The sequence below is a fragment of the Salpingoeca rosetta genome, assembly GCF_000188695.1.
Source record: "Salpingoeca rosetta unplaced genomic scaffold supercont1.2, whole genome shotgun sequence".
Lineage (NCBI taxonomy): Eukaryota > Choanoflagellata > Craspedida > Salpingoecidae > Salpingoeca > Salpingoeca rosetta.
The window spans coordinates 1-16,340 of NW_004754932.1; the positions used below are offsets into that span (position 1 = coordinate 1).

Genomic DNA, 16,340 nt, shown 5'->3' on the forward strand with positions numbered 1-16,340 from the left:
GTTGCTTTTGCTTCTGTGTAGTGGAGATGCGTTTGCTCATGATGCGAGTGATCACAAGAACACACACAGAGACACGAACAATCGCTTGCTCGCCTCCCCGCATGTGCCTCATCACACCCACACACATCGCTCACGCATCACACTACACACACAAGCATCCACACACAGACACACGCCCGTGCTGTTCTCATTGCATGTGCCGTGCATGCATGCGTGCTCGTGCAAGCATTGCTCACAACACACATAAGAGTGTCGCTTCGCTCTGCCTGCACTCACACACTACACACTACACACACACACATGAAGAGAGAGGTCGCTCAGAACACAGGAGAACAAAGACCCAAGAAGAAAGAGAAGTTGTATGCAAGGGCGCAGACGCGGCTTTTCGTGCCCGCAAGCAATCCTGCTCAGCGACAATCGCCTTGCTCTCATGCTTGCGCCTCTACTCAGCGGCTCTTTGCCTTTGCCTTCTCTTTTCCTTTTTTTTTTGTCTTGCTCATTTGCATCCTTCCTCTCATGTATGCCAATCCATCGAGCGGCAGCTGTTTGAATCGCTGCTTTGTCCTCGTGCACTTTGCCTGCAGGCACCGCAATCTAGATTCAGTGAATCTGCTAGATCTAGATTTGTGACTGGATCTAGCGAGTGCGCACAGCTTCACTGCATCAAGATTCTTCACATTGCTCACACCCCAAAATCCCCTGGCCCGTGACCAACCAATGCTTGCATGCATGCATGCAATTTGCTTCGCGTACGCTGCATCAGCTGCAGCTGCACTGGTGCATCGCGACACAGTGTTCAGACACTACTCATGACAGTTTTCAGCCTTTTTTCATCACATGATCGCACTTTTTCTGCACCCCCTTTTTGACTTCACCGCCCCAGTCTCCCTACTCCGATGATCAAATGAGCAAGCGAGCAAACGTCACTGCACCATGCCATGAGCTGCCGCAACACGCACAAGACCACGTGGCTGGCTTGCAGGCACACGTGCACGCGAGCACACCGCGCTGTGCGCACTTCTACTTGCCTGCAGGCACGCTGCGCTGAAGTAAGAAGGAGCAAAGCAGAGGAACTGAGGAGTAGAGCAGCGAGGACGGATTCGTTTCCATGTGATTGCACAAGCGACAAGCAATCACGCAGAGAACGACGAGGAGCAGCGCAAAGGACACGTGTACACGTGTGTGTGTGCATGCGTTTGTGTGTAGCTGTTACCTGCAGGCACGGGAACGTGTTTCAGTGGATTGGATGAGTAGCAATCCTCTGCTCACTGCAAACACACTTGCATGCGATTGCACAGTGCTGCTGCGTTGCTCGCAAACATTGGTAGGTTCTTCTACTTGCATAGGATTCACTGCAAAACGATCCTCTGCTCACAACATCTCCTGCTTGCATGGGATTCACTCCACCACATCCGTCTGCAAGCACTCACAACATCTCCTGCTTGCATTGGATTCACTCCACCACATCCGTCTACTCACTCGCAAGCACTCACAACATTCCCTACTCCCATTGGATTCACCCTCGTCTACTCACTGCAGACACTTCGTGTGTACGCTTGCTTGCTCTGTGCGTGTTGCTTGCAAGCACCCACAACTTCCCTTGCATCCACCTTGTTCACTCCACAACGCTCCTCAGTCTACTCACTCGCCACTGTGCCACAGCATCACCCACCATGCCTGCACGCATCTGCAATCGACCCTTTCTCAATCCACACCATCACTCACCCACCGCTCTGTCACCCTCTCGACTTCACTTCACTTCACTCCACTTCACCCAACAGCATCGCCTCGCTTCTCGGATTCACTCTCTAACATCACCTGCGCTTCCTCCCTCGCCCCAGCGATATGATCGGATGTGTAAGAAGCTCGCTGCAATCGCCTTCTCCTCTTCCCACTTTACCTTCTCTCTTCGTGCATGCTTGCTACTGCTTGCAATGTTCGTGCTTCTACTTCCATTGCTCCATCTCCACAATCACAACACAACACGGCACAACACATCCATGCATGTGCCGCTTTGTCCCTTTGTCCCACCCTTCACTCACGTTTGCGCCTTTCTCTCTTCCCTTCGCTGTTCCACATTCCATGTGTTGCATTGTTGCTTTGCACTTGTTGCCACATGCTTCATTCGCCCTTGTCTCTCCTTCTCTTCCATCCATTCACCGCCACACAGCACCTCCCCACACAACATCACTCATCCTTCACTTCACACAGCACAACACAGCACCACAACACGACCCACTGTGCGTATTTGTGCTTCCCTTCATCCCCTTCTGTCACCACCTTGTCACCACAAGCCTTGTTTGTCACCGCACCCCTCCTCCTGTCTTGTTTCAATTCTTGCCACTGCTGCTATTGTTTCCATGTGCTTGCATGCCTTCCCTTGTCCCTGTTCACTACTTTGTGCCGCCACTCCTTCCCTTGAGCCTGCCTTCCCTTCCTTTCCTGCCTCGTTCATGTTTCATGCTGCATGTGTTACAACACATCATAAACCCATCAAGCCCACACTGTCGCCTTCTTCTACATCAGCCCTGTTCACATCCACCACCAGTCGCTGCCATCATCACTCACTCGCTTCATCCTTGCCCCCACTCCCTCGTTCACTGCTGCTGCTGCTGTCCTCACCTGCATGCAACACCCACTACACAGCCACACGCCCAGCTCGCCACTAACCCAAGTCACATCACAACAACACACACTGTGTTTACTTCACCGCAACCATCGACCACCAGCAGCATCACACGATACACACAGCTGCACATGCGTGTTGCATTGTATATTTCCACTTCACTTCAACAACACGACAGCAAGCAAACACACACACAGGTGGTAAGAACAAGCGAGAAAGCATCCCCATATCAACTGCAAGCAACACACACACACACAACACACACAACAAGCGACAGCTCCATGCTGCGCCACACCGCTTCACTCCCCCATCAACCGCCATCATCACCTTCAGCCAACAACAACAACAGCAGCAGCAGCAACAGCAGTGTGCATACTGTGGCAAGAGAGAACAGAGAGAACGGAGAGAAAGGGAGGGGAGGAAGGATACAGGGGAGAGAGACGTGCACGCTGTCAACAACAACAGAACACAATAACACAACGCATACACAATCAACACCACGCGCTCACGCTCCCCTCCTTCTCCAACGGGGTGCGTGGTCTATGGCAGCCCCACGCCTTGCTTGCTTGTCCTGTGTCCATGCTTGCTCGTGTGTCCTTGCTTGGTTGCGCGTGCCTTGCCATGTGTTCCAACAAACAGCCTGCACTTTCCCCTGCACAAGCGTCCATGTGTGCATGTGCATGTGCGTGTGGGGATATGACAAAGAGGGAAGCGAGGGAAGGGAGCAGAAGAAGAAAGGGAGACATGGGAGGTGTGTGAGCACAGACGATGGTGATGGGCGCACACGACGTGGCTGTGGTGAACACACACACACACACACACACACACAGGAAGCAGCAACGCACAACAAACACAACAGACACAAACAGCGGGAAACAAGAGCAGCAGTGCTGCAAACACACACACACACACACCAAGGGAAAGACATCAGCCAGCCCAGCGTCATCCAACACGCCTTGCATCCACTGGTCCTTCCATGCACCAGCGGTGGTGGCAGGAGAGGGAGAGAGGGAGAGGAGAGGAGGAAGAGTATGCCCTGCCTTGCTGTGTGGGCATGTGTGTCTGCACACCCACTCACTGTCTGTCTGTGTGCGTGTGTGTCACCATCCAAACACATACACATGTGTGTGAGACAGAGGGAAGCAAGCAGCCACCACACACACACACAGTGTGAATCACAAGCAGACACAGCATGAACGACATGCACACAGTCACAGTCATGTACACATGCAAGTGCAACGCACCGTGAGGTGGCATCAGACTGCCTGTCAGCGTGTGCGTGTGTGCGTGTGTGTTCACACACTCATGTGTGTGGGTCGATGCAGCCCATCATCCCTCTGTGTGTGTGTGTGTCTGTGCGTGTGAGCCAAATGCATCCACAGCAGCAGGAGAGCGTGTGAGGTCACAACACCCACCACAGCCACGTCCCACTCTCCCTCCTTCACATACACAATCACACGCACCCACACAGCAGTCAAACCAATTGACAGAACTCACCCAAACTCACGGTGCCAGCGTGGCATGGGCCTGTGCAGCACATATGTCAGCCTCACTGACCGTGGGCAACGCCTTGCATGCCTTTGGCCCTGCACACATCCATGGTGTGGTCGCTGCTGTGCGTGTTCTCTGCTTGCAACTGTTCACCATCACACCATCACCCACCACACCCCACACAGTCCATGGAACCAAACGAGATCACCCACAACAGGACCGCCAGTGAGTGCCCGTCACAACGCGCACGCTCACCCTCCTCTCCACCAACCCTGCGCCAGCCACGCACACGAACAACGCAAGCCACCACCTCCCACTCAAGCACACACATGCACGCACCTTGATTCGCGTGTCGCCTGTCGCTTGTTTGTTGTGTTGGTCTTGTTGGTTCGTGTTTGGGCGATTTGTGGAAGATGCCACAAATAATCGCCCACTGCTGCGTTTGTGCGGCAACTGCTGTTTGCTTTCTGCGTTTGCTTGTTGAAGGGCGGACTTGCGTGCAGAAGAAGGAGAGGGAGGAGAAGAAGGGGGAACAGCACTGTGTGTGTGAATGCAACGCAGGCTCACAGGCCTTGCAGGCTGAGGAGGGAAGGGAGAAGGGGGGATTGGAAAAGAAGAAACAGCCAAACACACACGCACACACACACAGAGTTGTGGACAGCATGTACCCCCTCTCCTCTCCTCTCCTCCCCCTCTTCTTCTCTTTTTCGCTTTCTCCTCCGCTCCTCACAGTCACAACAGACAACGAACAGCCACAAAAGGCTGGAAGAGAACATAAACAAGGGGAGGGGGGCAACAGCCACCCAGCCAGATCGTCATGGAAGCAAGAGGCGAGGCGATGGAGGGGGGGGGGAGAACACCGTCCATCAACATGCACACACACACATCTGTTGGGAGCATAACGTCTTCTGTCCTTGCTTCCCCTCTTCCTTTCCTCGGCCTGGGTTGAGTTGGGTTGGTTGAGGTGGCACAGCTCGCCATGGCATGGCATGCGTGCGTGGATGTGGGCGTGGGCATGGGTGTTGGATGTGGATGGGTTCCTCTCTGTGTGTGGGTGAAAAGGGGGTGGTGGGAAACAGTGGAGGGGTGGCAGCAGAAGAGAGGAAGAAGGAGAAGCAAGGGGAGGGCGGTGGATGTGAGCATGTCATGCATGAATGAACAACAACAACATCTGGGGTGAAACGGTGATGATGTGCTTGGTGTTGTACGTAGTTGTGATGGCACAAGCACACAAAGGTCAACCACAATCACACACACCTCGTCGTCGATCAACGCATCTGCCTGACATATGCGCACACGCGCACGCACATCTGCAGTCACACACACACACACACGCACACTGTCACACATGGCATTGCAGAGTGAGACGATGCACCATGCACAGCAATGCAAACACAACCACCACAAGCATTACAACGACAACATCTCTCCCCTCATCTCCATCCCCCCAAATGCACGGTCACATGACCAGGTGCACAGCCGTGGTGGTGATGGTGGCCATGATGAACGCCTTCCTCCCACTTCCCCTCAATCCCTTCCACCAAACACACACCATTGCGTGCCCTCACCTCGTGCATCGCGTCGCTGTCGGCGTGGTTGATGGCGATGCACACACATGTACACGCACACATGCACACATGGCCGTGTGTGTTCCCGGTTGAGATGAGCAAGGGGAGGGAGAGAAATGGGCGACACGACACGATGGCCAGTCAACCCCAGCCAATCCAATCCGGCATCCACCGCCGTGTGTTGCCTGCTGCAGTCATCATCACAACCACAATCACACAATCACAATCACACAGGTGCCAGCAAAAGGAATGAGCCACTGATATGTGTCTCGTCATGTGATACCACCACCACACGATATCACGTGCATGTGCACACGCACCCCCCATCCCCCAACCAACATCATCGCCCTCCTATCACTTCCCTTCCCTCTCCCTCCTTTCGCTCTGCACTCCCACGTCGCACCACCGTGTTACTTCCCCCTTCCCCTGCTTCCCATCACTCCACAACTCAGCCCACCACCAACCAACCAACCATCAACGATTATCCTCACCCGTGCTTGATGCAGCCAGCCAGCCAGCCGATGTGCCACAGCAAAGCCAGAAAAAGGAACCGCAATCACATGCCACGGCCACCATCGTCATCGCTGATGGAGCAGAAAGAGGAGATGAAAGGGGAAGAGTGGTGGGCACGGGCCGTGTCCTTCCTTGTCTTCATCGGCGCAGCCCCAAACACGGTGCACAGCGCACAGGCACACGCACGGCCATCATCACAGCAGCCACCAGCAGTAGCAGCAGCATCATGCCCGCCTGTGAGGCAAGGAGAAACCAACAAGGGACGAACAATGACCGGTGATGGTGAGGACAGGAAAGGAGGGACACAAAGGGACCACGCATGGGACTATGCAGCATGTTGTGGGCGGGTGCATCACCTACACACAAGAACAACGAAACAAGCACCCAGCACACAACACCACCACATCCACCACATCCACCACATCACCACTGCTGCATTACCTGTGTTGGCCGCTGTCTCGATCATGCCTCAACAGCTCCACATCACATGGGGAAGGCTGATGATGATGATGACACAGAGCAAAGGCGATTGGTTGGGAAAAGGAGGAAGGAAATTTGGTCGGGGAAACCCGCACAACGTCCGCCTGCAGCCACGCACACACACACACACATTTGAGTTGTGAGATTGATTCATGTGACACACGTCAGTGCAACCACCCCACAGCCAATGACTGCTCTGGTGTGTTGGCATGCATGTGTACATGCGTGTACGTGCGTGTGAATGAGTACTACCACCCCATCACCACACACACACACACACACAGCGGCAGCCTCTCACCTTGTGCCTTCTTTTCTCGCACGGTTGTGTGTGTGCGTGTATCGCCCTGCTCATGTCATGAGGACTTGGGAAGAGAACGGCCATCGTCCTGTGCAAATCACACACATGTAGACATGCGCAAGCACAGAACCGGATCAGCAAGAATCACACCACGCAGTGAGCCAGCATGGCAGAAACAAACCACATCCACCTCCTTTGTTACATTCACATCACCCACATCATCACCTGTGCACGCACATGTCACATCCTCACCACCACCACCACAAGCATCACATCTGCACATGCGTGTGCGTGCGCAAGTCCACATCCACCACAAACCACTCACCACCATCATCGTCGTCGTCATGCGAGGCAACAGCACATCGACGCACATCACACCCTGTGTGTGTGCGTGTGGAGAAAGAGGTGAGTTGTCACAAATGGGGATATCAACGACGACAAACCCCATTGCCATCACCAACAGACCCAACGACATCCAACCAGCACCGCACAATCACACCCGCATACATGCTGTTGTTCACACCCAACACATCACACATCACCACCACAATCCCCACCCATTCATCTCACCTCCACATCCACGGCCGCAGCCGCTGCTGTTGGTGACCAATGACGACAACGACGAGGGAGAAGATGGAGATGGACAAGAGACGGAAGGCCAGTTCATCCAAAATACAGCCACACATCAGCTGTTGTTGCTGCTGGTGGTGGAAACGGTGAAAACAAACGGCCCCTTGCCACGCCGTGTCCATTTGCTCGCTCGCTCGGCTGCTTGGCTGGTTGGTTGGACGGAGACAGGATGCATGGCACTGTGTCCAAATCAATCGAAAAAGGGGAGAAGAAGAAGAGAAGACACATGAGTGGACAGAACAGACCAGGAAAGAGGGGAGGCGAAGAAGGAAGCACAGCGTGTCAACCAACACACACATACACATCTCAGTCGGCCTCTCACCTGCATCACTCGTCATCGTCATCGTCGTTGGTTCCACCGCTTCATGCGCCTCCTCAACGCTGTGAAACGTGTGTGTGTACAGACGCACGAAGAGGAGAATGCGGGGGTGAGGTTGACAGCGAAGCATCATCAACCACACGCCAGCCCCATCCAACCACCCGCACTGACACACATCCACACGCACACATGTTGTCCCTACTCACCACAACACACACACGCACACATTGCTCACCTCTTCATGAGAGCGAGTGACATGTGCAATGTGTTCCTCACGCCAGATTGGAGCTGGTGTCAGCCGGAGTGTGATGTCGGCTATGCAGTCGATGGCGATGATGGTGACGGTGGTGATGGCGGTGACAGAGGAGCTGAGGTGGAAGAGCGAGAAAGGAGAAAGAAATGGGGAAGGGTTGATGATGGTGACGATGTGTCGTTCATGGCGGCTTCCTTTCCCTCCTCTGATGTGGCCCTGGTGCGCATGCAACCAACACACAACGACAAGACACAACAACATCAACACATACAAGGCACAGGTATGGCATGTGAGCACAGCAGACGTGTTCACCTTCCTGTCCCTCCACTGCTTTCCTCCTCATCGCCCCACGACACACACACACACACACACACACACACACACACACACACACACACACACACCTGCACATGACTGCGTCGCTGTGGTTGGATGTGCCCACCATGACCATGGACGTGTGTGTCCACAGCTGCTCCTCCCAATCTATCATGTGTGCACCGCCCATCATCCTCCAACGATCCTCAGGCAGTCGCCCCTGCAGCCACAAGCACACATGGCATGTGAGCTGCACAGCTACACTGCTGCACGAGGCACGGCAGCAGCAACACCAAGCACACCCAGAGCAGCAACACAAGCGCCATGTGCCAACCAAAGCATGCATGATGGGCTCACCTTGCTCACATGTGGGAACACTGCATGAGCACAGCAGCGGCAGCCGAATCAGGGGAGTTGCTGCAGCAGCAGCCGGCATGCTAGCCCGCTTCCATCACCATTGTGATGTGTGCTGGCACCTCACCACCTGTGCATATGTGTGTGTGCGTGTGGTTGCAGGCACCATGGATGGGAACAGAGAACACAAACAGGCAGACAGCAGGCCAACGTCAGCACAGCAGAACGAGGGATTGACATCACACGCACCACGTGTACGTACGTGTGTGTGTGTGTGTCGGTGCGTGACCATCATTCTCCATCAACCCTCTTCCCTCGTTCGCTTCACCCCATCACCACACTCCATCACACTACCAACCACTCATCGCCACCCACATACCATGTGTGAGGCGAGTGCACCTGGCACGCGTGGCAAGTCTTCTCGACATTTCCCTCATCCTGCTGCTTGTGCGTGCGCATCGCCTGTAAGTGTGGTTGTGTGCGAGCCCCAGCACGGTGAGTGAGTGGGAGGGAAAGAGGGAGTATGGATATGTGCGCAGCCACACTGCTACTGCCACTGCTGGTGTTGTGCATGCAGGTGTGAAGAACAAAGGGAAGAGAGAGACAACTGAAAACAGAAGGGAGGGAACAAGACATGCTGCACCCCATCCTTCCTTCCATCCCTCTTCCTCACACCACCACCACACACCACCATCCTCTGTCACCAGCCAGCCACACCACACCACACCACACCACATCACACTCACCCAGCATCCCCCACCCCACCTCATCCATCCATCCAACCAGCCAACAAACATCTCCTCTCCGTTTTCCCTCTTCTTCTCGCCCTCACCTCTGCTGCTGCTGCTGCTTCCCGCCGAAAGTGCAACTTGTGCTGTCGCCACCTGTTCCCAGCAGCAAACAGCCAGCTTCCGCCAGCAGCTGCAGCGGGCGATGGGTTGGTTGGCTGGTTGGCTGGGGGATGTGTTCAGCAGCTAGTGATGGTGGTGGTGCATTCTCTGCTGCTGCTGTTGTTGTGATGGCCGCGAGGGAGGGCGAGAAAGAGAGGGGAATATAAGCAGCGGCTGCAAGGTGGAGAATGTGCAGGTGTGCAAGCAGTTGTGTGTGAGAACGACGAATGAGACAGCGCATCAAGCAAGGCAAAACAGGCAGCCGCACCACACACATGCATGCACATTGATGTGGGACAACAAGGGGAGACAGGAGCAGCAGAGACAACGATCACAGACACGCACACTGGTGCGGTGCGCAGCATACACACGCATGCGCACGAGCAGTGATGCACTCACGTTGCTCATCGCTTGCTTGTTTGTGGTGTGGTGTGTGTTGGTGTTGCTGTTTCCACAGCCGCATACAGCGTGGCTGGATGGTCATCACATGGCAGCGCCCGTCTGTTCATCCCACCAGAGCAGTGGTGGTTGGTGCAGGAGGAGGTGGGGGTGACAGCTGCTAATTCAAGGGCCGTCTGTGCGGCGACAGCAGAAGGAAGGAGAAACAAGCGTGGAAGGTGATAGTGGTGTTGAGAGTGGGAAGGGAAGGATGTGAGCAAACACACAAGAAAATGAGGAGGCGGTGATGATGGCGTGTGGGTGGTGGAGAAGAGAACATGCACCTCGAGACACACACACACACACACACACACGTCAACACACACACACACACACACACACACACACACACATACCTGTCTGGGTGATGCAGTGGTTCGATCACCTGTCATCCGTCAGCATGTAGTCATTTGTTGGTTGGTTGGTGGGAGTTGCCCACTGCCTCACGCATCAGCCAGCACCTGCTGCTGCTGCTGCTGCTGATGATGATGATGGAATACATCCATCTGCACGCACCACAAACAAGCAAGCAACAACAGCAGCAGTGAGCAGCGTGTGTCACAGACACAGGCAGAGAGGAGGAGAAAGAAGGGGGAGGATGAGAAGGAACGCAACCCCGTGCACACACACACACATACATTGGCTGTGATGTTGGTTGATGTCATTTCCCCCTCTTTCTCATGTGTGTGCTGCTCACTGGTGAAGAGGCTGCATGATCCATTCTCAAGGTGGCCGCTGCATGACGGTGGCTGATGGCAGTTGTTCTGTCACCACACAACGGTGAGCAAGTGTGTGTGTGTGTGTGTGTGTGTGTGTGTGTGTGTGTGTGTGTGGCTGTGTGTGCACGATGACAGTGTGCGCTGTGTTGGTGTTGTTGTTGATGGTGGTGGTGGTTGTTGTTGTTGTGCGCAGTGTGCAAGGGGAAGAAGGGGAAGAGGAGGAGAACGGAGTGGAGGAGGAAGAAGTGCGAGCACTCAATCTCACCCTCACCTGTCGATGGATGGGTCATTCATGTGGTCATTGGTTGGTTGGCTGGTTGGTTGTGCGTGGTTCATCACAGGAGAAGAAAATGGACAACGATGGAAGGATGGATGGAAGGAAGGAAGGGGAGAGAAGGGGAGAGAGACGGTGCGCACACCCTCCCTGCACATGTGTGCGTGTGCGTGCGTGTGTTTGAATGCGTCAGCGAGAAGGACGACGAAGGAAAGGAAGGGAAGAGAAGGAAGGAAGGTGGCACGCACAACCACCAATGTGTGTGTGTGTGTGTGTGTGCACGAACCAATGACACGTTCCCACCTCCTCACCTCACATCACCTCACCTCTCCTTCATCTCACTTCACCTCAACTCATCTCACCTGCCTGTCAGCAGCGACGACGACCATGATCACCATCACCATTCCCACCACCAGCACCACGCACACACACAGCTGCTGCGCAGAAGAAGAATGAAGCAAGCAACGGCAAGTGGATTGGTTGGTTGGTTGGAAAGCAGAATCGGTTGTTTGCTCGTTTCTGCTTGCTGCTGCTGGTTTTTTGGTGGGTGTGGGATTTTCCTCTTCCTCTTCTTGCTTGCTGCTTGCTGGCTCTGCCTTTATAAATTGCTTGTTTTGCTTTGCTGTCGGCAACGTTCATACCAACGGGATCACGCCCGCTCTCGTCCGATCGCGGAAGCCAAGCCCGTTTGGGCCCGTTCAGTACTGCCGTGGGTGACCAGGCGGGAATGACGGGTGATGTTGCTCTCCCTTCCATTTTTTTTTCTCTCTCTCTCTCCATGTGGCTGGCTGCTGTGGCGCTTGCTGTCTCTCCTTCACTTCCCTCTTCTCCCTTCTCTTGTTGCTTTGGCTTGGTTCGGTTTACCTCTTCTTCTTCTTCTTCCTTGCTTGCTGGCATGCTTGCTTCCACTTCGTGGGGTGAAGAGGTGGCGGCGTGTGTTGGCTCATCTCCCCTCCCTCTTGTTGCTCTCTTGTTGCTTGTCTTCAGCGTTGCTTTGCTTCACACACACACACACACACACTGCCTGGCTGACGTTGTGTCATCTCAAACGCGTTTACTTCCATGTACTGATGCAGAGGAACCACACAATCACAAACACACACGATCGCACACACACACACGATCATACACACAATCACTACATCTGCCTTACTTCAGCCACTTAATAGCTTGCTTAAACCACCGACTCAAAAAGGCACCAAAAGTCATCACTAACCACCCAAATCAGCGTGCCCTCTAACCCGGTCAAACACAAGCGGCATGGGAACGATGTACCTTCTGGTGGCCAGTATTCGTGCCTCACTGCTGGCTCACAGAGCTCCGTTGTACTTGGCGACGAGTGAGTGCCGAAAGTGGGGATGCTTGATACCGGGCGGCCTTGAAGTCGCAAACTGCACACACACACACACACACACACACACACACGCACACACACACACACACACACACACACACACACACACGCACACACACACACACACACACACACACACACACACACACACGCACGCACACACACACATGATATGGGGTGAGTGGCGGCGGGTAAAGGCGCTGTGCTGTGGCTGAGCAACGGCATAAGTGAGCAGTGATGAAATGTCCGACCTCAGCGAGGGCCTGCGCTGGTGTAAAACCCAGCCGTTCGATTAAGTAGCAGCAGATGACATATCCTGTGCGGTTGTAGCCATCTTTGGTGTGGACCCATCAGCGCGCGAGTGAACGGGTGTGAGGGAGTGAGTACTGCGCGCGCATGTGTGTGTGTGTGTGTGTGTGTGTGGCCAGACTGGCAATCAGAGGTGCAGGCGGATAAAATGGTTCGTGTGTGCAAGGAAAAGCGCAGAAACGTGGTATCGCGCAGCACTCATTGTCGTGCCTCCGCACCACTGCCCGCACTCACAGTGGCAGTGCACCGCAATTTCCTGGCCTGGATGCGCTCGCCAAAAGTCGTCGGCGGTTTCAATGAATGCCTGAACGCGATCGTCCGCAGGGATGACCTGCCAGTCCAGCACACGTGCGCCCAGCAACATGAGCACCACAGGCACACACACACACACACACAACACAACACATGTAAACAAACAGCACACACACACACACACACACACACACACGCACACACGCGCACACACACACGCACCGCATCAACTCACCTTTGACTCCGTGGGCACTTTGATGTATTCTGGGTGTGCACCAGAGGGCGGTAGATATGGTGGCGTCTCCTTGCTGATGTCAATGATGAGCCCAACGTTTGGATACGCATCCTGCGTGCTCATGAAAGCAACAAGCACACATGATTGGGCAAATGAGACCTATGATTGGCTTCACCACCCATGACAGGCAATGTTGCCGACGGAAACACAATTGTAACTGTGGTGCGTGGCGCCATGTGTGGTGTCGTGCGCTCACCTTGAAGTGGGCCGGTGAGTGGTCAACGTCGTCCTGTCTCAGCACCTTGCACGCGCGAAACCCACCGCAGCACCCGCGCCTGCGCCCGATCACGGCGCTGGCAGGCGGGGTGGCCTGCCCAACAGCAGCCACCACGCAACACGGAGTGAGCCCAAGCGAGAGCGACGCTCACACGCGCGCATGCTCGCACACCTCTGGAGGAGAGGCGATTGGTGAGGGCCATACCTTCCACTTTGCGTGGTTCTTGAGGGCCCACTTGGGTTTGCTCTGATCAATGTTCGTGTCCGTGTCAGCCTCAACCCTGTAAGGGCACACACACACACACGCACACACACACACGCACACACACACACACACACACACACACACACACACACACACACACACACACACACACACACACACGGGCATACAGTGTGAGTGGCATGGGCCAGAGCCACCGAGACTGGAGTAGACAGGACTCAGAACAGCGTCGACATACGTGAGGGAGGCGAGGTTGCATTTGCTGATGAGGAACTTGTTGAGGAGGGCGTTTACCAGCTGTGCCGCCTCTGCAAGGAGGTTGTGGCCTGCGCCCGGTATCTCCTGATCATCGCAGCACAGCGGTTGGTAAGGTCATGAAGTTAAACACGCACACACATATGATGCAAGAGTGGCAACATGTCTTGTGTCACATACGTATGGGCCATGCGGTCGCTGCAGTTGTGTGTAAATGCGATGCGTCGTCTGCGGCGGCGTGACTTTGTCTTCAGACCCTGTGAGCACGATGCAGCAAGCGTATGTCACGCACAAGAGCGGACAGTGGGTGCTGTTCGCCATGAGTCTCATTAATGGAAATTATCAAACTCAATGAGCCCCACAACACACACACACACATGCACACACACACAGACAGACAGACACACACACACACACACACACACAGATGTGTCCGTACCAACGAGCAGCATGGCCGGGCAGTCAAGGGCTGCGTATTCGTCTGGGGTGGCGAGGGAGAGGCCGCGGGCGGTGTTGATGAGGACCGAGGTGGCGGTGCTGCAGTTGACGTTGTACTGCTTCCTGCGGATGTCGTCGTCGGCCTGTGGCCCGACAAACTGTTGCACGGCCCACGACGACGCGCCGCCCCAGTTCATGAGGCAGCGCACCGCATCCAGTGCCATGCACGGCAGGCACCCCATCACCTTCAGTGGCAGCTCTTGCCCAATCCCTGGCAGCCGGTCGCGCAAAGTCGCATGTGAGCGTGCGTGCGTGTATGCATGTGCGTGTGCATGTGCGTGTGCGCGCGTGTACATGTGTATGCGTGGGAGTGCCTGCGCGTGGGAGTGCCTGCGCGTGAAAACACTGCGCGTGTATATACAAGGGCGTGTGTGTGTGCGCGCGTACGTATATGTGTGCACCAGCGAGTGGATGTTGTACTCACAAGTCTATCGGTACAACAGTTGATACCAAGCACATGAATGGCACTCCATATGCACGAAATGTTGTGGGCGTGTCACATGACACGAAAGACAGCAAGCAAGCAAGCAGGCAAGTGTACACGGTCAACCATTGACGCACCAGCCAGGGTCGATCCGCAGAAGACAACACCACAGGTCGACGAGCGAACAGCTTCAGATGCAGCCCACAGCTTGCAGATGAGAGAAGCACCATAAGAGTGGCCGATGAGCACGTTGAAGCGGCCGTCCCTGCATCGATACTGGTCAAAGATCACTTTCAAGTCATCGACTATGCTTGGTGTCGAGTACGCTTCGACCCTGCAAGGGTAGGGGTAGCAGCAATTGTTCGAAGAGGCAAGGCGTGCATTGTAATCGGTGAGTGCATTATGTGTGGTGAGTGCGTTGTATTGGCTGGGCATGCTTGGTAATGTAACTTTGCACTGGACGCTTTCGTGTGGAAGTGCCGTAATGTGACATCACTCCACACACAACCACAGACACAGCCACAGACACAGATGCAGATGCAGACAGGCGCGCGCACACACACATACAGGCGCACGCACGCACACTCTCACAGATACACAGACACACACACATAGACACACACTCTCTGCCTGCAACTCACTCGTCCACAACGGCGCTTCCTCCATGACCGATGAGATCGACGGCGACAACGTTTGCTCGCTTGTAGAAGAACGAAAACTGCTGTTCCCACTGCTCGAGCCTGCCTCCGAATCCGTGCACAAAGAACAGCACGGGACTACTCGGATCGTCAACAGCGAGATGTAGCACACGTAGTTGCTTTCCTCGTACCTGCCAAGCAGCAGCAAGCAGCGGCGGCGGCAGCGTGCGCGCGCGTGTGTGTGTGTGCGGGTTGATGGTCGTGGTCATACAGATACTTGCATCGCACACGCACAAAGAGCACAGAGCGCGCACACACAGCGACACACACACACACTCACTCACACGTACACACGTACACACAGACACACAGACACACACGCTCTCGCACACACACTCACACACACACTCTCACACACACACAGACACAGACACACACACACACTCACTCGCACTCATGTTCACAACACATCACACATTGTTGCACCTGGATTTGTTGTGTGTGGGATGCTGTCAGCCGCTGAATCGCTTCATCCGCCGCTCGCTTGAGCGTCAGCAGCTCCGATTCCGCCGCGGTGGACCCGTCCGCCGTCGAAGGCGAGGCCACAGAGGACATGGTTCGTGATGATGGTGATGGTGGTGATTGTGATGTGGTTCTTCACCGTTGCCGCTCGTCGTCGTTGCGAAACAAGTGCGGTTCACGACACCA

The 16,340-nt window shown here is 54.8% G+C and overlaps 2 protein-coding genes and 1 non-coding gene across 3 annotated transcripts; 1 reads left to right on the top strand and 2 right to left on the bottom strand.

Moving 5' to 3' along the window:
• Positions 1-6,756: 6,756 nt before the first annotated feature.
• PTSG_11615 (uncharacterized protein) lies at positions 6,757-11,667 on the bottom strand. The gene is made up of 14 exons (XM_004998003.1): positions 11,531-11,667; positions 11,166-11,318; positions 10,873-10,939; positions 10,532-10,681; positions 10,137-10,312; positions 9,680-9,768; positions 9,247-9,309; positions 8,589-8,713; positions 8,161-8,293; positions 7,929-7,987; positions 7,547-7,785; positions 7,302-7,355; positions 6,977-7,064; positions 6,757-6,782 (listed from the first exon to the last, which is right to left on the bottom strand). Exons 5-10 carry the CDS (start codon positions 10,219-10,221, stop codon positions 7,982-7,984), a joined length of 501 nt encoding a protein of 166 aa, XP_004998060.1. The 5' UTR covers positions 10,222-10,312; positions 10,532-10,681; positions 10,873-10,939; positions 11,166-11,318; positions 11,531-11,667; the 3' UTR covers positions 6,757-6,782; positions 6,977-7,064; positions 7,302-7,355; positions 7,547-7,785; positions 7,929-7,981.
• A 132-nt stretch (positions 11,668-11,799) lies between these two features.
• Positions 11,800-11,913, top strand: PTSG_20001. The gene has a single exon (XR_001137138.1). It is a non-coding gene; the product is annotated as a 5S ribosomal RNA (ribosomal RNA).
• A 289-nt stretch (positions 11,914-12,202) lies between these two features.
• Positions 12,203-16,314, bottom strand: PTSG_00595 (uncharacterized protein). The gene is made up of 12 exons (XM_004998004.1): positions 16,119-16,314; positions 15,636-15,823; positions 15,132-15,328; positions 14,512-14,781; positions 14,253-14,329; positions 14,056-14,159; positions 13,800-13,875; positions 13,575-13,688; positions 13,319-13,429; positions 13,066-13,162; positions 12,774-12,856; positions 12,203-12,559 (listed from the first exon to the last, which is right to left on the bottom strand). The coding sequence occupies exons 1-12, from the start codon at positions 16,245-16,247 to the stop codon at positions 12,479-12,481; spliced, it is 1,527 nt and encodes a 508-aa protein (XP_004998061.1). The 5' UTR covers positions 16,248-16,314; the 3' UTR covers positions 12,203-12,478.
• Between the last annotated feature and the right edge of the window lie 26 nt (positions 16,315-16,340).

Excerpts from the sequence above, each read along its gene's own strand:
- PTSG_11615 (XM_004998003.1), bottom strand. The coding sequence starts at position 10,221 with ATGACCATCCAGCCACGCTGTATGCGGCTGTGGAAACAGCAACACCAA. Across the intron at positions 9,769-10,136 it reads ACAAGCAAGCGATGAGCAAC|CTGCTGGCGGAAGCTGGCTG; the intron begins GTGAGTGCATCA and ends CGCCCGCTGCAG. Across the intron at positions 8,294-8,588 it reads AACCACAGCGACGCAGTCAT|CTCCTCTGTCACCGCCATCA; the intron begins GTGCAGGTGTGT and ends CTTCCACCTCAG.
- PTSG_00595 (XM_004998004.1), bottom strand. The coding sequence starts at position 16,247 with ATGTCCTCTGTGGCCTCGCCTTCGACGGCGGACGGGTCCACCGCGGCG. Across the intron at positions 15,824-16,118 it reads CCCACACACAACAAATCCAG|GTACGAGGAAAGCAACTACG; the intron begins GTGCAACAATGT and ends GCTGCTTGGCAG. Across the intron at positions 14,782-15,131 it reads CTGCGGATCGACCCTGGCTG|GGATTGGGCAAGAGCTGCCA; the intron begins GTGCGTCAATGG and ends ACCGGCTGCCAG.